Here is a 27802-nt window from a genome sequence, read left to right on the forward strand (position 1 = left end):
ATTAGTCTTCTTCGCCGCACAAGGAGACAAGGACGAGACGAGACGGACCAGCCCGCAGGTGGATTAAGGTCTTCCCCCTCCGAACGAATGCGACAACTTGGATAGGACACAAAGCCTGCGTTCCGACCAGCGCTCGGCACGTTGCGAATTCAATCAACAAGACCAAATAGCATCAAATCAACGACGAGATATAAATGATAGAACTACCGAGACGATGTAAAATATCAATCAATGCACACTGCACCGCGTGTTTCGTGTATCCGACGCGTACAAGTAGAAGTGGTGGTGAGAAGTTGTGAGAGGTGTTGTCCGAAAAGCCAACGATCGATCCGGCTCACGGAACATTTCGCCAGCTGATTCAAGGAGCGGATGCCGTCCAACAAGCCAGATTCGCAACAAGGCAAATCCACACTCGTCGCTCTCCCCATCCATCCATCCTTTCATCCGTCCCTTCATCCACCAACACCGCCGCCGTCGCTCCCACCCTCCAACTCCACCACTCCACCGCATCACGTCTTCATTCCACCTCGACCCGAGATTGGTTCTAGCTCACTCCAAGGGGCCCGAATCGCCATCATCACCGCTCGCACAATCTGCCAAAGCCTTGCTCGACCGGAGTGATCACTGACCACCAACCCCATCGTATCGAATCCATCCTTGCCATTCCCATCGGCCGTCTGTACAGTAAAGGGAGCTCCAACATCTAATGGCGCGGTGAAGAGACGAGACATCAGAGAAACGAGGTAGACAAATCGCCGGTCGCTCGGCTGTCACCACTGTCGACCATGGAGTCCGGCTACACCCAATACACGCCGGCTGAAAGACACGCACGATCCGGCTCATACAATCCAACTTCACCAAGCCAATACCGTAGCGTGCCGCCTTCGCCGAATCCCAATCGACTGCCTCCCCCTACCTCGCCGCCTACACGCGAACGAACATCAACCTCTGGCTACTATGATCCCACCAGCGATGCTCGATCGGCTCCTCGTGATACCAACGTGAATAGCACACCATACTCGACGCACCCAGGATTGAAGGCAAGCCGGATCCATCATCGTTACTTGGACGATGCGCTTACTGACGTTCATCAGGATCAACACCTTTACGAAGATGTCCCGATAGCGCCTTCATTCACGGCACAACGCGAAATGAACCGCAGAGCGAGCTCGAGTCGCTATGCGAATCAATCCTCACCACCAGGACCTCCTCACGCTCATCTTCCCACTCAACCACCACCAGATGGTAGGTCATCCGGCGTCTACGACCCAATTCGAAGCAATGGCACGCACCAGCACACGACCAGCACCGAATCTGCTGCAGCGCCTCCTCTCCCACCGCCCCAGCGCACCAACAACCCCATGTCCATGATGAACATTCTTTCCGAGGATGTCGGGCCGGCTCCGGCGCCAGTCATCACATCACCAATCGTCAAGAGCGAGAACATGCCGCGGCCAACAAAGCCTTCAAGTCGCAAAGCAAGCAGGACATCAAGCGCATCACACCACGAGGGTCGCAGCAAGAAGTCGCCAGCTGATCGACACGCTTCGTCCAACATGTCCGCGAAAGCGGCGTATGAAGAGGTTGCCCCGGCACCTCCCGCAGTCTTGCCTCCAACTGGTCCACCGAGTCTGACGATTCGCGATACCGAGGCGGCCTACAAGGAAATCGAGGCTCGCGACTTGTCTGATGTTGAGGTCGACATGCCGGGTATGGATGTGCCGAAGCAGGAGTGGGTTCAGAGGACACATAAGCGCGGGTTGGAGCATGAGATCGCCGAGTCCATGAAGAGGAAGCGGCGGAGGTTCAACTTGATGCAAAACCTTCACGATCACTTCCATGCTGCTGCAGATTCTGAGCGCACCATCTACATCGATCACCACGAGCAAGAGGTCGCGGAAGAAGTTCGTCTCAAGGAGATTGAGGAAGACAAGGAGCGGAAGAAGGACCAGCAGCGGAAGCGGCGGCGCGAAAAGGCTATCGCAGATGAGGAGATCAAGCGAGAAGAAGCAATCCGCAGCCTGGCCACTGTCCAGGATGAGGAAGAGCGAGCTCGCCTTGAGAATCTCATCTCTCGTCACGACAAGAAGATCCGCGATACTCAGAGTCGCCTGCAGGGAATCACGCCATCAAAGGAGTTCCGCAATGAGTCGCCTCACAATACTGCAGCGCTTGGACGACGAGAGCGGGAAGTTAACCTTGACGGCGGTCTCATGACTTCATTCTACAGCAACAATGCAAATGGCGACGAAGGCACGCCCGAGACGTCTACCACTGGCAAGGCGAAGGCTAGCCGAGCGGCACGTGGCACTGGCGGTGGTCGTGCTAGGAAAAGCAAGGAGCAAAAGCAGGCTGAAAAGGATAGTGCCCGTCTTGCACAAGCGTACCTTGATCAAGGCCAAGATCTGCCATCGATTGCCCCTAAGGAGGAAGAGAGATTGGCAAGTCTGGCCGAGCGCAAGATGCGCGAAGACTCCGAGGCATTGAGCGACACCGCTCTCGCAGTGATTGACCAACAGCACACGGCAGGACTCACAGGAATGGCCAAATTCGACAGCAAAGGTTACAACCAGATCTATGAGCAAATCACTCGCGATCTGGCCAAAGGCGTGCCCAAGGTGGTTCGCATCAAGAACAACAGCCTTGACACCAAGCAATCCAACGCCCGCAAGACTGCACAGCTGGCTGCGAAGGAAGCTCGGAGATGGCAATTGCGCACGAACAAGAGCACCAAGGATGTCGCTGCTCGCGCCAAGCGTGCTATGCGTGAGATGCTGGGCTTCTGGAAGCGGAATGAACGTGACGAGCGTGAAGGTCGCAAAGTTGCGGAGAAGCAAGAGCTCGACAAGGCTCGCAAGCAGGAAGCCGAGCGGGAAGCCAATCGACAGAAGAGGAAGCTCAATTTCCTCATCTCACAGACCGAGCTGTACTCTCATTTCATCGGCAAGAAGGTCAAGACTGATGAGATTGAGAAGGCTGGAGATGATGTCGTCCCGACTGGACAGACCATCCGGGACGATCCCAATGCTGAGAATACTGTGGACCTCCCTGGATCAGTCGCCAACCTTCAAGCCAAGGTCACCAACTTTGAGGATCTGGACTTCGATGCCGAGGATGAGACTGCTCTTCAGCAGGCGGCCATGGCCAATGCTCAGCATGCGATCCAGGAAGCTCAAGACCGCGCCAGAGCCTTTGACAAGGATGCTGGCGAGGCTGCTGAGCTCAAAGATGCTCAGGAAAACTTCGACGAAGGCGAGATGAACTTCCAAAACCCAACATCTCTTCAAAGCATGGACGTCAAGCAGCCGAAGATGCTGACTTGCCAACTGAAAGAGTATCAAGTCAAGGGTCTCAATTGGCTGGTCAACTTGTACGAGCAAGGTATCAATGGTATTCTCGCCGACGAGATGGGTCTTGGAAAGACAGTACAGTCCATCTCGGTCATGGCGTACTTGGCCGAAGTGCACAACATTTGGGGTCCTTTCCTGGTCATCGCACCTGCGTCCACACTCCACAACTGGCAACAGGAAATCTCGAGATTCGTTCCGAGCATCAAGGTTCTCCCATACTGGGGCTCTGCGAAAGATCGAAAAGTGCTGCGTAAGTTCTGGGATCGCAAGCACATTACATACAACCGCGACAGTCCATTCCACGTGTTGGTCACGTCTTATCAGCTGGTTGTTCAGGACACAGCCTACTTCCAGAAGGTCAAGTGGCAATACATGATTTTGGATGAAGCTCAGGCCATCAAGTCTTCGTCTTCTTCTCGATGGAAGTCTCTCCTTGGCTTCCACTGCCGCAATCGCCTGCTGCTGACCGGAACACCCATTCAGAACAACATGCAGGAGTTGTGGGCTCTTCTCCATTTCATCATGCCTTCGCTCTTCGACAGCCACGATGAGTTTTCGGAGTGGTTCTCCAAGGACATTGAGAACCATGCTCAGTCCAACACCAAGCTTAACGAGGACCAGCTCCGCCGTCTACACATGATCCTCAAGCCATTCATGTTGCGACGTATCAAGAAGCATGTCCAGAAGGAGCTCGGCGACAAGATTGAGATTGACGTCTTCTGCGACCTCACCTACCGACAACGTGCCTACTACACCAATCTGCGGAACAAGATCAGTATTATGGATTTGATCGAGAAAGCTGCAGTCGGTGACGAGCAGGACACTGCGACGCTGATGAACTTGGTCATGCAGTTCAGGAAAGTTTGCAACCATCCCGACCTCTTCGAGCGCGCCGATACCTGGAGTCCGATGTCCATGTCGTACTATGCGGAGACGGCTTCATTCATGCGTGAGGGCAACAATGTCAACGTGGCGTACAGCGTGCGCAATTTGATCGAATTCTGGATTCCAAGCATGCTTGCTGAGGGTGCAGGACGTCTCGATGTTGCCGGTCCGGACAATGATCGAGCTGGCTGGCGCAACAAGTGGCTTACCAACGAGCTCAGCATCTGGAACGAGCAGCACATCGTCAACAGCCAGAAGTCGAGGAATGGCTTCTCTTGGATGCGATTCGTCGACAAGTCTGCGAGCGAAGTTGCACTCACTGCTCGTCAGTCTCTCGTCCAGCGTGTCGCAGATCTGGTCAAGGAAGGCGATCGCGCTGGCAAGTTCAAGGTGGCTTACGATGACGATGAAGAGAAGGAGAACGCGGGCTTCACGCCTGTTCATGCCATGCTCAACATCGTCGACCGCAACGCACGCACACCCCTCGCCGAGGTCACTGAAGAGGGCCACTTGAGCAAGCTCTTCAACATCTCTCGAAACGCCTTGCAAGAGACTGGCTACAGCACCATCGAGACTGCATACCTACCGACAGCAACCGCGCCTCCAGTCGAGCTCGTCTGCCGAAGTCAGCAAAGCCTTCTCGAGCAAGAAACCTCCTTCTTCAACGTCCCCGTCCGTCGCACTCTCTACCCGATCAACGCACCCACCGAGCAAGCTCTTCTCCGCTCGCCACTCCGGCCCTCCCAATACCCTGTCACGAACCTCCTCCCCGCACCGGCCTCTCAAAAGCAACGCTTTACCAAGATCGAAGTCCCAAGCATGCGCCGCTTCGTCACCGACTCCGGCAAACTCGCCAAACTCGACGCCCTCCTCACCCAACTCAAAGAAGGCGGCCACCGCGTCCTGCTCTACTTCCAAATGACCCGCATGATCGACCTGATGGAAGAGTACCTCACCTACCGCAACTACAAATACTGCCGTCTCGACGGTTCCACCAAACTCGAAGACCGTCGCGACACCGTCGCCGCGTTCCAGAGCTCACCGGAAATCTTCGTCTTCCTGCTCTCCACCCGCGCCGGTGGTCTGGGAATCAACCTCACGAGCGCGGACACCGTCATCTTCTACGACTCGGATTGGAATCCTACCATTGACTCCCAGGCTATGGATCGCGCTCATCGTCTTGGTCAGACGCGCCAGGTTACTGTTTACCGTCTGATCACGAGGGGTACGATTGAAGAGCGGATCCGCAAGCGCGCGTTGCAGAAGGAGGAGGTGCAGAGGGTTGTCATCTCCGGTCAAGCGGGGAGTAGTACGGTCGACTTCAACAATCGCAGTCGGGAGACGAATCGCACCAAGGAAATGGCGATGTGGCTTGCGGACGACGATCAGGTTGAGGCGATCGAGAGGAGAGAAGCAGAGGTGTTGGAAGAGGAAGCGAAGTCGGGCAAACAGGGCGCTGGAGGGAAGAAGAGGAAGAATGCGGCGGCGGGGAAGAGGAAGGAGGTTAGCATGGATGACATGTATCATGAAGGTGAGTGCGAGTTGAGCGCGAGGCACGGGAATGACGTGGAGATGTGATTGCTGACTTTGTGTGCTTGCAGGCGAAGGCAAATTCGAAGACAACGCGAGCCATGAGCCCTCGGGCGCGGCGACGCCGATTGGAGATGGAGATGGCGGACCGCCGGCGAAGAAGAAAAAGGGGTTGAGTAAGAAGGCGAAGACGGTGAAGCAGCGGTTGGCGGTGATTGATGGGGAGGTTGGCTGATGGTGTCAGCTGAGAGAAGTCCGTGGTTGGGCGTTGCGTGTGCGAGTATGCTGTGGATTTGCTTTTCTGGGTTGTATTTGTATCTCTTGTAACTTTTTAGAGGGGATTGGAGGCAGACCTGCTGTCGAGGGGACAGTGGCGTATTGGAGAGGTATACAAACCCACGGGGCTATTGGAGAAGGGACGAGACCAGGCATGCCTTTCACTTTCTGCTGCTCGCTTGCTGATATGCTGTGCCATCTAGACAAGCTCTCTAATAATAGCCGCTGCGGGCATGGCTCGGCGCTTAAGGTATGGTCTTGGACTGCACTTGTCGCCTTTACGAGGGAGCGACTCGAGCCTCTCTTCCCCAGACGCTTTACCTTTCGAGATATCTCGCGGTGAAACTTTTTCGAATCTGATCACTTCCCACTGCCTCCTTGAACCCTCGGTCTCCAGAGATCTGGCTTGGACTCTCCATCGGACCACGACTGCATACGGATACCAACACCAAGCCGCCAGCGATCTGGACTGGAGATGAGAGCAACTTGACGCTTTTCCATCAACGAGTCACTGATAGCTCAACGACCAAAGGACACCAACCCACTGGACCACGACGCTTCGCATTTACGACATGCTCCCACAGTCGCTCTTCTCGAGTTACGGACAGTACAAGACCGACACGGACTACGTCGCCAGCTGGCTGTTGGACACTGCTAAAGGCTGTGGCTATGTTGTTGCCGAAAGGACAGCGGCGCCTGCAGCTCCACCTCGATTGAAAGGCAAGGCACGAAAAGCTGCGAAGCAGAAGAGCAAAATCTCGGGAAAGGAGAGTTCTGAGAGCACCCCAGTGTATCCGGTCCAGGTCAAGGAACTGCTGCCCCTGGCTGAGCATATTGCTCATGCTAGTACGCCACGACCTGCGGTGCCGCCGTCTTTCATGAGAAAACTCACACGAGCAATCGGCCTGCGAAAACAGCATCAGACCTGGCACCAACACCTGTCCAGCGCGCAGTCTCGAGGCGATGAGGACGATGGACACGGTCACTTTATACGCATCTTGGAGAAGGTACAGGAGGCTCTACAGTCTTGCATAGTTCCATCAGAAGCGTCCGCAGGCAGGACCGTGGCCAGGAACAGCGCGCACAACATTCCCTTGACTAATGTATTCGACACTTTGACGGTAGAAGAGCCCATGGATGAGGGCGATTCTTCGCACGGCCAAGGAGAGATCCGCACCACCTGCACCGTGAACACCATGGATGATCCGAGTATCCGCAACCACGAAAGGCTCTTTGCTCAATTCTGCTTGATGATGGACTTGCACAAAATCCGTACTTATCTCATTGAGATCTGGCGAGTCTATGCTGAAGGCAAAGAAGACTTGACTGTCGTTGCAATCACCACCAATACCGCTATCGACTTCGTGCGAAACCTGCAGAAAGATATCGAATCCACATTCTCCAATCAGGACTTGTCCCAGCGACCGGTCTGTCCATTGTGTATCTTCCAGAAGCTGCAGAGTGCCACTGCCACTGCTGATTCCACCGACGTGTGTCTTCTGAACACTCATCGGATCCTCTCCAACTATATCAAAGGTTTCCTGGTCGAATCAGACCCCTTGGAATACGTACCTGAAGTCAATCCCCTTTTCTCTGAGCTATATGTTCAGGACGAAGGGTACATTCAAGATCTCGCAATCGTCATGGGCTTTATTCCTGAGCTTCAGCTCCTGTCGATCGCGTATCCGGAAGGGGTACAAGCGGAGCATGAGATGTTGAGAGGTCTGCGCCAGCTCATGCAGCGGAAAGAACCTATTCTATGGGTGACCTTTGCATTTCAGATGTATCTGGACATTCGCCATGTTCACAAGGAAGACATAGCCTTCGCGTACGACGACCTCACCGACGGAGCTCAATCTATTACCCGCAGTATCAACGAGGCTCTGACCTGCCGTGGTAAGGCGGCAGTCGGCAAGGGGACGGAGTCGGGCGATCAAAACCTGAACAGTGTGCTTGATCTCATCGAGTACTGGACAGTCCAGGACGTCGTTGCAGATGCACGACGCTTGCGGCTAAAGGACGAGAGCCGCGCATCACTACTGCCCAAGCACTATCTCCTCCAAAGAGATCCACTCTGGTGTGGACTGCTCCTCTACACCTTTCGCATGATCGCGTACGATCGAGCCATCGCAGTGGTCGGCAGATGGGTATCAATGTCGATACTTCCGCTCGCACACCTGTACAACCGTCTACAACAAGGCGAACTGCTAAAAGCTCGATGGATGGACATGGACAGCGTGATCCGTTCGCAAGGCATCAAACATGTATTCGCTGGTGATCTACCTTGCTCCGCTGAAGATTGCACAAAGCGCATGGCACTCGTCATGGGGCTTCCATTGACCATGTTCGCCCGCAATCGAAGGAACGTTGTCCCACGGGCCTCAGCAGCAAAGGTGAGAGAGCTCATAACACAAGTCCCGGTTCATTACGGCTTCAAAGACCGCCATTGCGACCGCGGTGGCCGAGTGGATTTTACCCCAGGTGAAGTCGAAAAGATAGTCGCGACAAGTCTGGCCGTTCCTCCGCTTGTCAAAGTCAACGACATCCGCCAACCCTTGAATCGGCTGACCGTCGCGCTCCACGCAGAAGTGGCCGAATTGATGTTCGATTACTTGAAACTGCACACGATTTGCTGGGAAATGATGCGCCGCCTGGAGGGAGAATTAGGATCGAGGGTCTCTGAATGGTCCGACACTACTCACACTGAGATTGAGTTGCCTTCATTCGTAGTATCTTTGATGACTGAGCCGGCTGTGAAGAACCCACCGCCGGGCAAGGAAAGCGAACTGCTAAAGGACGCTGGAAGGATCATGGACGAATTGCTGAGGGCAAAAGGCACGGCTGTAAATCTGGAGGGAATGCGGTTGGTGAAGAACTCCGCACGCAGGAAGCAGCGCCGTCGGACTGGTGACGTCCCGGCGTTACTGATGGAGGAATAGCCGACATAAGCAGGAAGACGTGACATGAGCTTCATACTGTCTCGCGATGACCTTCTCAGCCGCTTCCATTTGCGGTGGTTCCATACTGACATTGCATCAGAAGTCGAAGAGATCGTCAATTACGTCGCCGCCTTTCTCGCGCTTCTTCTTCTTGCTCGGTTCGAGCGATGAACTTGACTTTTTCGCAGTGTGCTGTCGAGGCCGGTTTGAAACAAACTTCGGTGCAGGAGAAGCCGATGAGAATCCCTCCGATCTTTTTTCATTCGCCTTCGTAGACTAGGCGCTGAGCCTCGAGCGCAACCTTGCAGGCGATAGACTGCCGTCTCAACCTCGGCCTCGAAGTCATGATCTTTTGTACACAATTGAAGTCGTACAATTGAGACAGCAACCTCCTCTTCATCAGCCGGAACTTCCCCAACGATGCTGCAAGAGCCCTCAAGGTTGGCGGTGCAATACAAGAATACCACAGTAGCAGGCCCACCATACTAGCATTCCCGCCGAATGCCTGAGTACACACCAGGGTCCTAAAGAAAAACCGAGCAGGGAGGTGGAATGCAAGGAAGCGGACAAGGGTCAACAACGATTGCCTCGGAAGTTTCATTCCCACTTTCCTGGGATGGAACGGACGTGGGATGATGATCGATGGGCCACCCGGCGATGATGTCGAAAGTGAGAGCGTGCACGATTGCGCTGCTCTCATTGAGCAAGGGCGGGTGAATTCCAAATCGCATGTGAATGGTGTCGTCAGGGTGTGCGGAAAAATCGCCGCGACGGTGAACACCCATCCCGGCTAGCCACATGGCGGAGAAACTCACTGCCGCCTGAAATTTCGCGCCAGACTGGGTCAAGCGAACACAGAGCTCACTCACCCTTGCGCGTCTTTCTCAGCAAGCCAGGGCAGCGCAAGTGAGACTTTCCTCGTGGTCTAGACTCTGGTCAGGGATGCGGAGAGAGCAAGTCATCCGGCCAAGTCGGCGAAGCAATCACAAGCCTTTCCTCCGGACGAGGAAGTGATGCCCAGCAAGCGGCGGGAGATCTGGTGATGATGTGGACAGGGTGTGTCCTTGTTGGTGTGCTCTCGCCATCGGTGGTGTTGGGTGTTGCTTCCTTGGGTGAATGGCCTGGTGGTGCTCTGATGCTGTCGATAGAAAGTGTCACTAACACCGGAAAGTGCGGCAAGGTCGAGGATACAGGGTGACCGTCGTGGTGCTGGAGGACGACCACGCCGGAAAGATGTCGTCGACACAAAGTATTATTCCCAGGAAAGCATATGTTTCTACCCGTAACTCTGTTGCGGCCGCGGAGAAGTCAAATCCTGTGATGAACCGCAAGTGTCTCAGACTTCCAACTGGCGTCGAAAAAGCCAGCAAAGCTGTGGCCTCGTTTGAATGCTTCATCCTTGCAAGTCTTCCGTAGGCGAAACGATAGTCTTGCGCGGACTGTGCGGTGGTGTGATGATGCATCATGTCTGCATCTCAGGCTAAAGAGAAGGGGTCCATGGCCCAGACGATTCGCCTGAGCCTGTCGATGTTCAAAAATATCCTACCAGGGTGAAAGATGACAGTTTGTCCGCGTCGATTTGTGAGATACTGTCGACGACAGGGCGTACACGGTACACCGATGCTTTTCGCAGGGCCTCCATATGGCATGTCAGCACTCCAGAAAGTATGTTCTGCGATTCATCCATAACCTGGCTTCTCCGACGGAATGAGTCATGGGTGTCGATTCGACGGCTCGTAAAGGCCAGGCACCCTCGCGGCTCGCATGGAGACCTGGTGATGTGGTGTGAGCGCAAGGGCAGGGAAGTAGAAGTCAAAGGCCGACGGCCAGGATGGCTTGCACTTTCGCTCCGAGCGTGAAGGTCGGGCTCATCATGGAGTCGGATGAGGTTGTAGGATGCCGGGAAAGGCAATTGACGGCGACTGATGGAGAGACATAAGCCGGGAGGACGATGATGGCGAGTTGGAGGAATGATGCTCAGTTCCTTACACAGATGAGTGAATATTGGCCAATAGTTTGTTTGTAACCTGCCGTTGTCAGCCTTGATACAAAGATAACCTATATTTTCAACAGCATTGACACCGCTGCGCAGACTGTGTTTTCTGGTGCACGATCCCGAATATGATCAAGATGAAGCTCGCGTCACAAGCGGTCGTCAGCCAAACACTTACGGGCATTCGCAGAGAGAGAAGGTTCCAAGAGTCTTCGATTTCATGTTGGAAGAATATCGCAGACCGGAATGAGGTCCGTGAAGCAGAAACTCAGTTCCCAAAGCGAGCATTGCGAGTGGAAAAGTAATTTTCCTGGTGAAACGAGCGCTTGCTGAGCTTGATTTTCTTGGCTGGTTCTTTTGCCTGGGGACATCGCGACTTGACGTAGCACATATCGATTGTTATTGTCATCCATGAATCTGGAGGACTGAAACTTGATGTTTCGGTCGCATGACACGGATGGTGTTCGTTTTTGGCGACGGCCCAGCACACCGCTAATGATGAACGAGGGGTAGACCATGTGTCAGCAGTGATACGTAAGGTGCCGCTCAGGCAGCCAACGATGCACTGGAAGAGCTGCGACTTCGAGAGACGGCTTTGCAGCCATCACGCTTCGTAGCGAGCACGCCATCGGCATGAAATTGCTGTCTTGAGAGTGTTACCAACGTGAGTAGCGATTGCCGATCGTAGATGCAGGAACCAGGCGAGAGTGAGTCTGTGGTCACTCAGGCTTCCTCGTCTGTCATTCGACAGGTTTCACTCTCTCCGCGCTGCTCCGGTACAGCGGCAGAGGCGGTGTCTTCGCAGCGCCACGGCCAATGGTCATCAGGCCAGTGCTTCGTCTGGCCTTGTAATGCAATGAAGCGGCATAGCGAGACTTCCGATCCGATGAGCACCTGGGCAGTCGACGAATGGCATCGTAGCAGATCATGTGATGATGAATTGCAGCATGCATTCTTGGAAGGTCGAAGCAAGGAGGAGACGCGGTGCCGTTGTCAGTTGATGGACCGTCGGATCTTGCCATCGGCGCTAGAAGTGCCCCGCACGACGTGCACGGTGCACGATATGCACGATTTTCCTAAATCTTAGAATTAAGATAACGTAAGAACGGCTAGGCCGATAGTAATAAAATTTAAGCCGTAGGCTGTCGATATATTAAAGAAAACAAACTAGGTTCTAAAACTAATCTTTATCTTTTAATAAAAGAGATTAATTACTCTTACTTATATAGCGTTATAAGCTAATTTTCCTAATAACTAAAGATATAGATGTCTAATAAAAATAAAACTTAATTATAAAACTAATTTTAGTATACTTAAAGAGTCTATAAAGCTACGTATACTATATTCTAGCTATAAAAGCTTTAAATATAACTTCTAACTAGAGCTAGTCTAAAATCTATTATAATCTAGAAATTTAGAGTAATTAATACTTTATACTAATAGAAAACTTGTAGATAGTATTTATAAACTATAATAAGCTATACTATAGCTAAAAAACTTAATTCTATTAGGTAGAAGCTTAGTTATAATAAATTATAGTAATCTACTATTTTCTATATTATAATATTATAAATAGAGTATTAAGTATACTTTAGTATCTAGATATAGAATTTTAAGCATAATACTCTTTAAGGATCTATATCTAAGCTATTTTTATATATAGTACTACTAGAATTAGTATTTATAAGTTACTATTAATAAAATAGCCTATATTTTACTATATTTAAGTTTACTAGACTAGCTTATATACTACATTTATTACTTATATCTATAACAAAGAGAATATAGTAGCTTATATAGCTATTTAAATACTATAGCTTAAGTTTTAAATACTTATTTTACTACTATAAAATCTTATACTACTTTAATACTTTATTTAGTAGTAGAATCTATATATTAGAGTATATTTACTATTAATATACTATACTAGTCTTAAACTAACTATAATATATATTTTATAGTTTATTATTACTCTTAATATAAGCAAAAGTCTTAATAATAGAGATATTTTTAAAACTGCTATAGCTTAGCTAATACTTATAGTAGACTATTAAAATTTAAGATATACGTTTATTATATCTCTAAGCAGACATGTTTAAATTTCTACGTTAATACCTAGAGTAGAGCTAAAGTTATTGCGGTTTCTGTTTTTTACCGAGACCGTGCATATCGTGCACCGTGCACGTCGTGCAATGCACTTCTACCGGTCGCAGTGGAACCCAATCTGTGCTTCGTTGCGCTAGGCTGCTCGTAGATTTGGTTCCCATCTTGCAACTTTCGCTAGGTTCGCGGGACGTTGAGCCACAAAGGTCAGATGAATGAACTACGTTGTTCCGAGTCCATCGTCGAGGAAGCCGCTGTCGCAGTCTCGCAGCGTGGCTAGCTGAGGTCCGACGACGGGAGCTGACGAGTGGGTGGTGTTACCTCTGTGGGATCGCCGGTACATGCCGCCTGGCGGTCGCTGAGAGTGGCATGGGTGTGTGCTTCGCTGTGCAGGATCACGCACGCACGCACACGCATTGAAAATCTCGGAACTGCTGGTACCCGTTTCTGACCGGGCAGACCAGTAGCCCTTGGGAGGTTTCTGCAGTGGTGCAGAATGTCGCCGTTGTTTTCATCGTACACTATAGGATACAATCGCAACGAAGTGTCGTTCTCGTCGCAAAACGTGTTCTCCATGTCGTGGGATGCGAAGCATAACTCAAATCGCAGACTTGCTTTCGGCAGCTATCATAGAGTTCACGCTGAGCGAGGAATGCTGCGGTGAGCTCGAAGCCAATCCGAAAGTGAGTGTGAGCCAATCTTGCTCATCAAGCGAGCAAGGTTACCTGGTCGGTGGCTTTACTGGGGCAGACCGGTCGACTGTAAAACTCTCTGCGAGAGCGCAAGCTCCCGTTCTGATGCAGTGCTGCTAGTCATGGAAATGGCCAACTCGTGTCTTCCTGCCTGCCAAGTGCCAGGCCGAGGCGTCTTTTTTGGAGGATGGTCCTGCGGAAATTCGATATTTCGCCGTCTCGTCACTGGTCAGTCGTCAGCTGTGCGACGGGTACGCTAGGAGATGGATGCCGTTCGTGCTGTGAATGGCTGCCGTGGGATGCGAGATGCAGGTCGAAGTCGTCTTCATCGTGCGCTTTACCAGTTCTTGTGGTGGAGAAATCAGTGATCAGCGATTGCGTGTCGAAGTAGTGCACCGGAGCAGACCGGGTCGTCGAGATCTGGAGTGAACACAGATGAGATGGATAGAATGATGCTGATGCAAGTTCAGCAGGCGCTTGGCGGCAGTCGCGATTGAAGTCGCACCGATCGGCCAGCAGAGGTCGGTTAACCTTCCAATGCATGTTGTGTGTGCTATGAGAGCAATGTGAAAGAGCGACACCCAAGAGCCCGGTCGTCGAGTCTCGACCGACACCGGGTGCAAAGCATGCGTCAAATGATCGACCTCGCGCTTCGGACGGTTTGGCCAATATCAAACTCTCAACAAACTCTCCTGTGGCGTGGATCCCACATCGTCGCTGCAGAAGTTGGTTGGCATGCAAGCCGCAAGGAACAATGCAGATTCATCGAGGAAGCTTGCTATGCAGCCAAGGCAGCACAAGTCACACTGCAGGGTCTTCTCTTCATCACGATTCACGACGGCAAGCACGCAAAAGGACTGCGTCTTGATGATCGGACAAGACTCGAGCGCTGGACGGGCACCTGTACTATTGGCCGTGAACCGCCGGTCCATCGCTGGTAGAGCCTGAGCATTTCCGCGGCGCTGGGATGGGTTCGTGGGAGAAACTCTCAGCAACGGCTCGAGCCATCCGGATCTGCAGGACAAAGTTGGCAGGCTTCTGAGAGTTCGTGGGAAGGTTTTTTGCCGCGGCTTCTTTGAAGATCATCACATGTGGGAACGAATTGGGTTGCCAACAAGGTCTTGTTTAAAAGTAATGATATTGCTTGATGTGTCATCGTTGTTCCCGGCAGCTGTCAAAAGACAACGGGTGGTAAAGTGAGAACAATGCAACATCGACGTAAGGCGTGACCTCGTACGACCCTTATGGCATGATGGGCGACAACGTTGCATCCCGTCGTCTTGATCATCTTCACAGTGCCGCAATCCCCATCCTGGACCTAGACCCAGACCGCAAATCCCCGTCAGCGAATCCCAGCTCGGAATCCCAGCAGCTCTGCCCATAATCACCCTGCTGCGCGCTGCGGCCGCTAGTCTTGTGCGTGCGTGCGTGGTGCGAACGAGCGAGGCAGCTGGGCGTCGTGGCCGAGCGAGCGATTTCTCCAACGCGCTCTCCCGCAGTCGTAATGCGCTATTGGATCCGCGCTACCTGGACCTCCATTCGTAGGTCACAGTAGTCCGCTTCTGTCCATGGGGCGGTGCTGCCCAGCTCGCTCGATCGGATGCGCTACTGGCAGCGAGAGCGCGTGGTGCCCCGACGAGTGTCTAGGATGAATGATTGGGATTGGCCTTGACGATGATGCTGGAACTCACAGTCAGGGCATGGCGATGATGCTGACGATGAATGCGAGCGGCCGTTGGAGCACCTCGTAGTCGTAGCGGCTGGATGAGCATCTGGCCATTCACCATGTCTAGGCCTTCCCGCCTGCTCCACCGTACCCAAGGGTTCCAGTCGCAAGTCATGATCGGCATGGTGGGCATCCCCCGTTCCATCATCAACCGTCCCATCTCACTGCCGCGACCCGACCGGATCGAGTAAGGTGGGAGTCGGTGACAATAATTCGCACCCAGCCGTTCTGCCGTCTGACCTGGTCCGCCGCTCCTGTGCTTGGATCATAATAAAAGCTCGCAACCCGGCCGTTGGTCAACTTTACTTGAACTCTGTCGCTCTTATGCTTAACTGTGGAGTTTAGTCAGAGACCTTCAGCTTCTCCCGTCTCTCGTCAGACTTTCCACAACTGCCCTGCTTGTGCCACTTTTATTAGAACTACCTCAAAGTTCAAAGTTCACCTCATTCACCTGCCGGTCATCCTACGAACTTTCCTTGCAACACGCTTTTCCACCCTCCTTCTTCACAACACAACGACCACGACCACACTACCGCCACGCTGCAACCGCGCGACCGACCGTCCCTGCCTCGACGCCGTTGGAACCATCTGCCATTCCGTGAGTACAGTCCATCACCATCGTTGCCAATTTGGCTTCCCCCCCTGGTCGAATCAATGGGCAGAGGACAACATCATTTCTCGAGAGCAATCACACGCCTTCTCCTCCTCCTCCTGGACCTCCTCACTCCTCTGCAATATTAAATTCAGCCAGGGCAAACCTTGTGCCCGCGCGGAGCTCGAAGCTTTTCGATCTTCATCAGTGCGCCATCAACCTGGAGCGTCTCTGATTAACCTTCTTGTTCCCGCAGGTACATAACCACAACCTTTCGCCGTCACCCTCTCAGCTCCTGCGCTGTGCGCTAGACTTGCGCTGCACTTGCCCGGACGATCTCCATCAACCTTCATCGACATCGACACCACCCTGGTAGGTTCGAAACCCTCTTCACAACACAAACCTCACCGCCGTCAACATCACCCAAGCTAACGCGTCCCGCAGCGCATCGATTGTTGTTGCTGCCTGACGCGCACATTACTTTCTGCATTCACGCGCCGACAAACGTGCGCCGCTGTGTGTTCGATCTCTCCCAACACACAACTCGATTCTGTTTCACAGACACCGCCAACATGAGCGGGGGAGCCGGACCGCTGGTCCCCACTTTCCACGGCTTCGTCCACAACAGCATGGACGGCCTGGTCCTGTTTGAAGCCTGTCTCAGCGGAAAGCTCCATCATGTTCCACGACGTCCGCACGACCGCGAACGTAGCTCGCTGATCAAGAGCGGCAGCATCTTCATCTACGAGGAGAATGCGTCCGGCATCAAGCGCTGGACCGATGGCGTCGCATGGAGCCCGAGTCGAATCCTCGGCAACTTTCTCATCTACCGCGAACTCGAGAAGCCATTCCCACCCGGCGAGAAGAAGCGCGCCATGAAGCGAAAACGTACGAGCATTCCTGGCGAGCCATACCCACGCCGTGATTCCGACGAGAACGAAGCACCACCAGAGGTGCCAACTCCACTCACACCACCCACACCGAATGCCACTGGTGAAGTGAAGCCCGAAGCTGCCGGTACCGATCAGGATAAGGAGTTGGAGAGATCGCTGATCGGGTCATTGGTTGACAGCTATGGGTTTCGACCGGAAGGCTTGGTGAAGAAGACGATGAGCATATCTGTCAACGGCATTTCACATCACATGGTCTCTTACTACAAGGTCGACGACGTCAAGAACAATCTCCTCCCACGACCACTCAGCGATCCTCGTCTGCAGAATATCTCCGTCCGACCCGAGCTCTACCTGAAGCAGAACTTTCGCGCGCCGGTTGAGGAGACCGAGCACTACGCCATTGACGGCCACATGAACGCACACCCACAGATGATGTACTCGTCCATGGCTGGTGGCTACGGTGCTCCACAAGGGCAGTACTTTCAACAGCAACAGCAACAAGGACGACCATACCCTGGCATGTACAGCATGCCTCAATCCAACGGCGGCATGCCTTATGGCAGTATGCCTGGCCAGAACTGGCCTACACAGCAAGCTCCTCCAGCGCCCATGCCATATGGTGGACACCAACAGCAACATCCGCAACACCAGCAGCAGCAGCCGTACGGTGGTCAAGGATACGGCAGCTACTACAAGCCAGAACAGCACTCGAACGGATCCGCGCCCAAGACCGAGAGCCAACAACCCGCATCGCAGTACGGCAACAACCAGTACGCCTCGGCATACCCGGCCATGCAACAACGAAGTGGTTCCCAATCCGCACCCTCCATGATGCAGCCTCCTTATCAACAAACACCCTCTCAACAGCAGCAACCTGGCTCATATGGTGCCAACAACGGCCGTTCAGCGTACGACAGCCCAACCACAAGCCAACAACCTCACTCCGCCTATGGCGCTTCTCAATCTCAATACGCCGTCCGCTCACCCACATCACAAAGCTACGGCGCACCGCAACAAACGCATTCTCCGCACCCCGGCAACAAGAGCCCACAGTCGACGCACCAAGGTACACCAGCTCAGTCCAGCGAGCAACAGCACAACTCCTACCGGAGCTCCTACGCACATGGTCCGCCAACTCCTCAATCTGCTCACCCTTCTAACGGCGAGATGAACGGTTTGGGAATCAGCAGCAACAACTCGAGCTATCCTCCACCACCGCCTCAGAATGGTCACGGACATCACGCATACGGTTCGACGCCGCAGGCTCAGACGGCGGGTCCATATCCTTCGTAGGACGTTGTGGATGCAGATGCGCTCGAGTGGAACCCCCGGTCTTTGATGGTGTGAAGGGCGAACCTGGTGGGAAAGGAGATGGAAGATCCTGCGACTGAGTGGACGATGTTGCTTTGTGCTGGTTTTACGGGTATGCGGTACGATACCCATGGGTTCTTCGTCACGATGGATGGGTCATGGATGGGTCATGGTTAGCAAGGAGGAAATACCCCAAAATGGTTCGGCAATGGATGATGGCAAAGTGTACGAGTGTGGTGGTGTCATTGCTCGATGAGAAAGAACCGTTCATTCTTAAGAATTCTATATATGTAATGTGTTTTTTTTCTTGCGAGGAACTCTGTGCATTGTCGACTTCTCGTCCTTGATTCTCGTGGTGTTCACTAATCATCTTCACGGCTCTTGTCTGCTGACCAAAGGCTTCATGACTCGAATCGTAAATTCAATTCGAAGGGAGCCAAGATACGCCGAACGATGAACCCTTCGTAACCGAAAACATAGCACGACTCTGCTATTGACGGGCATGGTCAATGTGATGGGTGGGTACCTGTGCTCGGCAACCGGATGAGCCTCGAGGCTGGGCAAGGCCAACAAGGCCAAGGCGTTGTGTTGTGTTTGTTTCGACTCGAGCCGCACTACTCTTTCATCACAGATCTTCAAAAGAGGGTGATCGACGACAAGGGTCTGGGAATCTGTTATGCATGACAAAAACCGTGCTGGTGGAATCTTGGAGATGGGGAAGGTTTGTGCATCTCCGGTCGATCGTTCCTGAAATTCTATCTGTCCGAGCCAAGAGAAAGGGAGGTACTGGGAGGTACTGCTTCGTACGTCGTGGAGAGTGGAGATGTGTCGATCGTTTCTGGTGAGCATCGCATTATTCTTGGTCGGGATGATTTCTGGTAGGGGAACTGTTGAGTTTCGCTTTCGTTCCAAGAAACCTTGCACGGAGAGTTCTCGGCATACATCTTGGTTGTTGATTGAGAGTTTATCATTCAAAGTTTGGTGCACAGTGGAGGAGTTTGTTCGGTGGACTCGAGACTTTTCTTTCTTGTTCTCGGCAACGCAGGCAGGCGAAACTTTACCTAACCCCCTTGCGAGGCGTTTGGGTTATTAGCAAGGTTTTTACATTGATGGACCACACCTCTTGCCCTGCCTCGTCGTCTTATCATCCGCCTGCCTTGCGTCGGAGGACGGAATATGTTCCTTGTGCCGTTCGCATCGAATGGCTGCTTTGAGGTGTTGCGTACGATCGTGCAGTAGTGAGTTCTTGGTGCGGATCAGATCTTGGTTGTGTGGAGAGGAGTCCGAGTCGTGGAATGCAGGGCTGTGCGTGGGCAAGGCTGGACCTCTGCTGTGTGTGCCTGTATTTCCCTTCTTGACCAGGCCGGATATGTTTCTACGACGGAAGCTGCAAGCCATCATGTCTTGCCTGGCATCTCGCTGATCCATTGGATGGCCTACGACAGTGTGTTCCCGGTGAGAATGTGAAGATTTGTGTTCCCCCCAATGTCTCGACCGGGTAGTCGGATACTTTCGGGGGCAAAACTTCTCGCTTGGCTTTCCGGTCCGGGTGTCCGCCGAGAGTTTGAGCGATCTGCGCGTTCTGGACGTCACATCTCACAATTCGTTGCTGCTTGCTTGCTTGCCCTGGTCTTGGTCTGAGAGACGGGCATGGATTGAACGAGGTCGAGATCTTGTCCTTGCTATGTCTTTCTTGCCTGTGGCTTCGCTGCAGAGCTGCCGTCACTATGGGATGGATTCTTGTCGGGCCCTGTCTGCGAGACATCTCCTGCCAACTTCTTCTGGTCTGCTCAAGACAACGACAAGGCGAGCTCTGCATCGACACTCCTCCCGCCATCTTCGCCCTAGGAGCACACCCCGCGCATCCATTCTCACTCGGTACGAAGCCCCTCCGAATATCAAGATCCACGCCGGGATACTGACATGATCTCCACAGCACCACTCCGGCGCCTCTTCTTTCATCACAACATCGCTTCCTTTCGGACGAGTCCCCCAAGCCGGATACTCCGGTCACCCGTGGACCTAGTCCAAGCAATGCCGATCTCAAATCGCCAAGTCATGTAAGTCTGGGTCTCCTTGCTCTTCTCGTTCGCCATCGTGTACCCTGTGTCTCAGCCTCTCCGGGCCTACTTCCGGCTCCATGCCCATGGATCATTCGTCAGCATGTTCAGATGACTCTCATGATCCGATTATGGACTTGCCGACAATCTCGGGGTCCTTTTGGCTCCGTTGATGGACTCTGGATATGGCTTTCCATCTGCAAACTTGCCAGCTGCCGGATGGACGGTCCAATGCGTAGATCGAATGCCACAGACTCAGTGTCGCCAGACAGTCACGCTGGATCTAATATGGACGGATATGGAACCAGACCAGTCCACCAGTTCGCTGTCTACATAATGCGCCTACATTGACAGTGATACGGTCGACTGGTACCCGTCTTTCGCCAAAGAACCGTGCTAGGCGCGGCTCTCACATGCCATCGACAGTAATGACCGCAATGAGCAATAGTCACCTGGTCGAAGACTACTCCTCGCCTGTAGTCAGACTACTGCCTGCAAACTGGCGCGAGACTACAGCCTCTTACCGTGCACAACCTGCTCGACTGTGACAATACTGTAGCCCGTCGACGATTATGCAATGCTGCGCATCTCCACACAGCCCTTTCTCTCCTCTTGAACTTGGTCTGGCTACGCGGTGCATTCGCTACAAGCTCGCAAGACATCTCACTGACTTCCAATTCTCCACTCTAGACCGCAGCAAAACCACCATCAACAAAACCGCTCACCAAACCGATCTCTCAAACCCTCTCCGCCGCCGCAGAAACCACCAAATCCGTCCGCGCAACCGTCCGCTCCTCCTTGAAAAACGTCAACCCTCACGAAAACATCTACAACCTCCCCAACTTCCTGACAGTAACCCGGCTCTTCGCCGCGCCAGCCACGGCCTATCTCCTTCTCCACGACCACCACGCCTGGGCACTTGGTCTCTTCGCCTACGCCGGCATCACCGATCTCGTCGACGGCTACCTCGCGCGGAAATGGAAACTCCAAACCGTGGCGGGCAGCGTGATGGATCCCATGGCGGACAAAGCGTTGATGATCATCGTTACCGTCACATTAGCCGTCAAAGGCGCCATTCCTCGTATGTTCTTCACCTTTCGTACATCTCAAGTCAAGACTGTACTAACGCCATGTCCGGGAAACAGTCTACCTAGCAACCCTCATCCTCGGCCGCGACGCCTCCCTCGCCCTCGCAGCCCTCTACTACCGCTACGCCTCCCTCCCATCTCCGAAAACTTTCCTCCGCTACTGGGACTTCTCCCTCCCTTCCGCCGAAGTCCACCCGACCACCGTCTCAAAGTACAACACGCTCCTGCAATTGCTCCTCATCGGCGCCACTTTGACCCTCCCTGTTCTCACCGCCACGCCCACCCTCGCATCCTCACTAGCCAACGCTGGAGTGAGCGACGCCGTGCTAGCGAATGGCGTCTTTGGTCTACAAGGCGTCGTGGCGGCTACCACGGCTTGGAGTGGACTTAGCTATGCATTTTTGAAGAACGCGGTGACGATTCTGGGAACGGATGAGGCGTTGAAGGCGAAGCAGGGAGCGAGAGGCAGGGCGATTATTGGAGTTACGTTTGGGAGTGTGGTTCTTGTTGCTGCGTGGTTGGGTGTAAATCGGGAGCAAGGCGAGGGGGTTGTTGTTAGAGAGGAGGAGATGGAGGGTGGAAGATAGGAGGACAGAGAATGTCGGATGGAAACTCGATGCAATGCTGTAGCGTCGAAGGAGAAAAGTGTATGCTCCTAATCGCTGCGTGCTGTGGAGAAGCCTAGTATAACAGAACTTCCTCCAGAACTGGCTTCGGAAAGGCCCTTCTGTAACATTCGCAAATTTCTCAACGGGCCCACGATCCGCCTGCATAGTGATCTAGACACAAACACCGCGTCCTGTAAGTGAAGATCGTTCCCGAACGATTGGGTACCAGCGAGTGGTCTTGGCCTGGGCAAGCTACGGCAAACGGCAACACAAGTTTCAATGGCGTTGTCTTGGTATGGACAACCATTAGCTCCCGCACTCTTTCGACCAACACGAGTGGCGAATTGAGAGAGTGATCAACGAACGGATGCCATTTTGCAATATGATATCTGTCCGCACTCGAGCCTAGTTCATTCCGGTCTAGATATGCTGGGGCAGTGTTGCGCTTTTCATGATGGACGAATTTGAGGGACCATTCACATGCGAGTTTCCATGGAGAGAGGATTGACACTCAGGACATGGCCTCGTACGGGTGGGTGATCTTGCGCTGAGCTTCGAAGGGAAGAGATACCCGCTCGATTCCGGTTTTGGTGAGTTCGTACTTTTGATACATCAGTCAAATCAACCTATAGCACAAGTCCCGGCTTCCCTCGCCACGAGGGCCTCCACTACCCTTCGCAGCATCTGATCGAGATCCTTCGGTTCGCACGTCCCCCAAATTCATCCAGCAGACAGACTCGACCTACGACCAAGCTCACTAAACCTGATCCATATCATCGTCCCTCTGCTGCTCCTCCACCACATCCACAACAGGCGGCTGCACCAATTCCGGCACCGCCGCATCACCCACAAGCGCCTCTTCAACCGCCGCCTTCCGCCTCCACACTCTCGCCCAGCGCGAACCCCACAGCTGAATCAGCTGCTGCTCCTCGCTATCTCCATCATACCGCTCAATCATCTCGTCGTTTGCACCCGCCGCGACGGACGACACAGCATCCTCGATCGCAGCAAACAAGTCCCGCATACCCTGCCTCTCTCTCGGCAACGCCTCGTCAATCTGCTGACGCTGTTCAAACGGCAACTTGATATTATTCCGCTCGCGGAGGACTTGTCGCACGCGATTGGTGACTTTGAACATGGTAATGGACACCATCTCGTACACCTGCGACGAAGCCAGCGCGCGGCCGCGATCGATGCGGTCTTGCACGGCGAGCTGAACGACGGCCATGGGCGTGATGATGGTGTAGTTGAGAAGCTTGTCGACGATGTTGACGGCCGTGCCGGGGTGGTCACACCAGAAGTCCAGCACGGAAGCGACGATTTGACGACGGGCGGCTTCGGATCGGCCGCCGATCTCGAGGAGTCGTTCCTTGCAGCGGTCGATGGTGGAGAGGACATGGGAGAGGGACTTGGAGCCGATGCTGAGGATCGAGGTCATGTAGATGTCCGTGCTGGGGACGAGAGGGTCTTCCACGCCGCGTTCCGAGGCTTGAGCGTGGACGGAGTCGAGGACTTTTTGGATCTCCTCCTCCGCGGCTTTCTTTTTAAGGAGAGCGAGGACCTCGCGGCCTTCCTTGGCGTATGGCGTCTGGTCGTTGTTGAACTTGAAGTCGGGAATGTCCTTCTCTTTGCTGGCTGGGATGAGCTTGTGGTAGGGCTCTGGCAGGGTCTCGCGAATGCGCTTGGCAAAGGACAGACGGATCTCCTTGTCGAGTACACCATTGATGAATGCCTTCTTTGGGGAGAGGTTGGACAATTCGACTTCAGGGACCCTGCGAACGTGTTAGTATGAGTTCTGCGATCTCAAGACCTTGTTTCACTCACCATTCTGTCCACTTCCAACGGAACTCAAAGTTACTCAAGTGATGAGCGAACCAGTCCATGAAGCGATATGACAGCTCCATGTCCATCTGATCGATGTTACGGAACAGGAAACGAATTGCGCGTCCTAAGCTGGGAGCAATGGCACCAGGCGAGATCTTGCACGACTCTGTGATAAGCGAGTGATAGTAGACCAGTCTGTGCTCTGGAGACGGGAGCTGGAAGATCTGCGAGAAAACAGCATCGATGATGACATCCTCTGGCTTCCATGTTGGCTTCCCCGGGCCCAGATCGCGCAGCTTGTCGAATGTCGTAGATCTCTTGACGAATGTGTCCTGCGCCCAGAAACAGTCGATTTCATTGAGGAACTTTGCGACAGCATTGCGGTTGTAGTCCAGAATGTTAATCGTGTCCGTGATGGTATCGCGCAGAAGAGAGGATGCAATGTTCGTGGTTGGCGGCACTGACTCGATGTCCTGGTCTGCGAACAGCGAGAAGTAGACCTCCGGTAGCAACGCCTTGCTGCCCTGATTGACGGGCGATGGTACGTTGATCGCCGGGAAGGCATGCTTCGCCGCAACCTTGGTCTCATTGTCGCCATTGGACTCGGCGGGCGCTTCTTCGCCGTTACCTTCAACCTTCGCGGATGGCTTGAAGGATGGGTCGTAAGGCCGCGGGATACAAATAAGCTTCCATCCGGAGGTCGCCTCGTCCGCAAGTTGAGCTTGGATAAGTGAAATGACACTGGCGCAAATCATAGCCTTCTCCTCCTCACGACCCTCCTGGGCTGGATATGGATCGACGAGAACTTCCAGAGCGTGAGGCGTGGACGCTACAATCTCGGTCTTCTCCAACAGCTCGGACACCTTCTGCTGTAAGGATGCATCGGTCGAGGAGGCCACAAGGTATGGGATGGTAAGCAGAATGATCTTGACCAATTCAATACCGACAGCATCTTCAGAGGACGCAGTCTGCAGATCCACAGCCCTGTTGAACAGCTCATCGAGAATTGGCAAGACGCCATCTTCCTCGAAGAGCGGCGCCATGCACGCAAGGAACCTCAACAAGAGCTTGAATTCTCTCCAGTGTCCCGCCTCGAGCGCATCTTGAAGTTGCTCTCCTGCGCGCTTAATCACATCTCGCGCCATCTCCGACTTCTCAGCATTGCCGTAGAGCACGACCGCCGCAACGAACGGGATCTTGAACGGTTGCTCCACTACCAGCTTGAGAGCCACGGTGCAGAATGTGTCCCTAACATATTCATCCTCGTAGGTCTCGGCCGTCAGTTTGGCAAGGTTGGCTGCGACTTCGTGGGGCAGTCGGCCGGCGTCTTCAGCGAGCTCGAGAAGTCCTCGGCGGATTCTGGTGCCTGGCGGAGGCTCTTGTCGGGGGCGCTGGTTGCGGAAGCTTTGATCGAAGTCATCGTCGTCTGCGCACATGCGTTAGCCATTGATCTTGTTTGCGCCGCAGTGTGGGTTCAGGAGCTGTACCTCTGCGCTTCCTCTTGTTGAATCGTCCTCCACCTCCTTGACCACCTCTTCCACGGTCATCGCGGCGATAATCGGTATCAGCCATTGTCGGTAGTGTCAAGAGGTTGGTGCGATTGGAGAGATTCCAATCGATGTAGTGATGGTCCAAGATGCGACAAGTTTCCAAGAGCTCCAAGTCGCGTTGCGGCAGAACTTTAGCGCCGGATAGACCCGCCGAGGGATTGCCTTTCTCACATGCGGCTGACACATGAAGCCTTCGAGAAGTCGTCCGCGATTCCAAGGTTCTTCGACATCACAACTAACTTTTTGCCATCTCTCTTCTCGACATCTTCTACCTTCGAAAGCCCCGGAAATCTCACCGCAGTCATGCCAGCCATCAGGACAGCAAAGAACCGCAAGCCGCCGCCAGAAGGCTTTGAAGATATTGAAGATACACTCCTCGAATTCGCCAACAAAATGAAAGACGCCGAGAATGCCAGTCATGAGGGCAAGAAGAAGCACGAAATGCTCTGGCCAGTCTTCCAAATCACTCATCAACGTATGTATTTACCATTATGAAGTTTGAGATCATCACATGCACCCGCACAGATTTTTTACACAAGACTCGCCCGTCTGGGCCGCAAAGGTGAGGAAATTGGATCGACTTGACCTCAGCGGTAGTGCGGGTTGTGAAGGATGGCATACTGACTGCCGATGATTGCAGGCTCAAAATACATCTACGACCTCTACTACGAGAAGGAAGCCATCAGCAGGCCGCTCTACGACTGGTTGCTCAAGAACAACTACGCTGATGCCAACCTCATCGCGAAGTGGAAGAAGCAAGGCTACGAGAAGGTGAGTTCACGCTTTCCTGCACCGAAAATACGTCGACGCAGCATACTGACCCAACTCACAGCTCTGCTGCCTACGCTGCATCCAAACGAAAGAGACCAACTTCAACAGCACCTGCATCTGCCGCGTACCAAAGGAGAAGCTCAGCGAGGACCAGGAGATTCAGTGCGTCAGCTGCGGCTGCAGAGGGTGTTCGAGCAGCGACTAGAAGAGCTGGTTGTTCCGGTTCTCGATTCTCGCGACAAAATTCACGATCAATGGTTATCCACGTTCCCAAAGCCTCCCCTTGTCCATACATCACCGCTCATTTGGATGACGTCTCCGTCGAACTTCGTGCTCTCTGTAGAACGATCTTGTGTTTGCAGTACATTGGTGCCTTCGTACCTTTTGCTTCGCGCAGACGCCCGCTCCGCTCCGCTGCTGCTGGTGGAATACGATCCCAGCCCACCGTCAGCGATCCCAACGGCCTTAACTCCGTAGTTCTCGACGCATTCAAGATGAAGCTGAACATGTACGCATCCCTCGCGCTCGCAATCGCAATCGCTCGAGTAAGTGCCCCGCCCGGAGGTCCTCCAGTATCAGGCCAAGTGTTTGCGGGCACTGAGAGGTGCTGCTGGGCGGTGGATGAGGCCTGGGGCATGGACGCTCTGGCGGGCGAGGATGTGTCAGGTGGCACGGCAGGTGGAGGGAGATGTTCGAGGGAGGGCTCTTTTCTTGCAGGCTTATGTGGCGTTGTGGGCGATGGATTTTTTTGGAGTCGTGCTTGGTGGATGGATTTCACGAGTAAAGACGATGATTCGGGAAGCGGAAAAAATGTGTCGATTATTGGATGGCTCGATGCTTGATGGAATTGGAGTTGGTCTTACCATTTTTCGGATGAGTCCTTGAGAAAGGTGCCATCGTTGCAATGGGGATGAACTTTGGAATTACCCTTTTTCCACGCACGTCTTGAGTGCTGAGATTCTTGCTTGCCGCATGCGTCTTATGCAGAGCACCAGACCTCTTCGTCAGCTCGGAGGTATTTCGACCTTACGCCATACTCGAGACCCAAACATGTACATTGAGAAGAGCAGCGCAGAAAATGGCATGTGGATGAACGTCTGCTTGTCGAACTCAGCTTGTCCATGATCCGCATCAGAGTCCTGGTCGCCAGCATTGCAGCGCGTCTGCATGTCTTTCCGTGTGCGAGATCGCATTGGAGTCATAAGCAAGGGACAACAGAGAAAGGTGAAGTGCATGCACAGGGCCTCACCGGGTTTGGACAGTAGTAAGGTATCGCGTGGATGTGACTTTTAGTCGCCTCCTCCAGCGCATGGTCCTCCACTTGACTTTGCAGTGACTCCGTTGGCCACGATCAATGCATGCCTGTAATGGGCCAGGTGATGATTGAAGTCCTTGAAGCTCACACGACCACTCTGCAGCCCAACTCGTTGGCAACCCACTCCCCTGCCGTCGAACTATTGAACCAGATGCAGCAGATCTAAGCAGGGCTCAGAGGAGATCTAGACGCCCATCGCTTACAGCGGGTGCGGTCCAACGTCGCGAAGTGGACTTCTAGCTCATTGGTAACGAAAGCTACGGTTGGTCAGTCGGTTTTCCCGTTGCCTGTATTTC

The 27802-nt window shown here is 53.4% G+C and overlaps 6 protein-coding genes across 6 annotated transcripts; 5 read left to right on the top strand and 1 right to left on the bottom strand.

The window, feature by feature from the left end:
• Positions 1-1556: 1556 nt before the first annotated feature.
• MYCGRDRAFT_87035 (SNF2 family DNA-dependent ATPase domain-containing protein) lies at positions 1557-6000 on the top strand (the record flags this gene model as incomplete). The annotated part of the gene is made up of 3 exons (XM_003849863.1): positions 1557-2192; positions 2283-5766; positions 5837-6000. 3 exons carry the CDS (start codon positions 1557-1559, stop codon positions 5998-6000), a joined length of 4284 nt encoding a protein of 1427 aa, XP_003849911.1.
• A 613-nt stretch (positions 6001-6613) lies between these two features.
• On the top strand, positions 6614-8980 carry MYCGRDRAFT_94952 (uncharacterized protein; the record flags this gene model as incomplete). Its single annotated transcript, XM_003849864.1, has 1 exon — positions 6614-8980. The coding sequence occupies one exon, from the start codon at positions 6614-6616 to the stop codon at positions 8978-8980; it is 2367 nt and encodes a 788-aa protein (XP_003849912.1).
• A 7678-nt stretch (positions 8981-16658) lies between these two features.
• MYCGRDRAFT_46572 (uncharacterized protein) lies at positions 16659-17363 on the top strand (the record flags this gene model as incomplete). The annotated part of the gene is made up of 2 exons (XM_003849865.1): positions 16659-17039; positions 17121-17363. Coding segments are annotated over 2 exons (624 nt in total), but the record flags the coding sequence as incomplete, so codon positions are not given.
• A 3749-nt stretch (positions 17364-21112) lies between these two features.
• MYCGRDRAFT_27012 (putative CDP-alcohol phosphatidyltransferase) lies at positions 21113-21971 on the top strand (the record flags this gene model as incomplete). Its single annotated transcript, XM_003849866.1, has 2 exons — positions 21113-21431; positions 21496-21971. Coding segments are annotated over 2 exons (795 nt in total), but the record flags the coding sequence as incomplete, so codon positions are not given.
• Positions 21972-22557: 586 nt separating this feature from the next.
• Positions 22558-25306, bottom strand: MYCGRDRAFT_110344 (uncharacterized protein; the record flags this gene model as incomplete). The annotated part of the gene is made up of 3 exons (XM_003850453.1): positions 22558-22647; positions 22810-23818; positions 23871-25306. 3 exons carry the CDS (start codon positions 25304-25306, stop codon positions 22558-22560), a joined length of 2535 nt encoding a protein of 844 aa, XP_003850501.1.
• Positions 25307-25723: 417 nt separating this feature from the next.
• Positions 25724-26396, top strand: MYCGRDRAFT_46635 (uncharacterized protein; the record flags this gene model as incomplete). The annotated part of the gene is made up of 3 exons (XM_003849867.1): positions 25724-25895; positions 26061-26191; positions 26253-26396. The coding sequence occupies 3 exons, from the start codon at positions 25724-25726 to the stop codon at positions 26394-26396; spliced, it is 447 nt and encodes a 148-aa protein (XP_003849915.1).
• Between the last annotated feature and the right edge of the window lie 1406 nt (positions 26397-27802).

This window comes from Zymoseptoria tritici, chromosome 8 (assembly GCF_000219625.1).
Source record: "Zymoseptoria tritici IPO323 chromosome 8, whole genome shotgun sequence".
NCBI lineage: Eukaryota > Fungi > Ascomycota > Dothideomycetes > Mycosphaerellales > Mycosphaerellaceae > Zymoseptoria > Zymoseptoria tritici.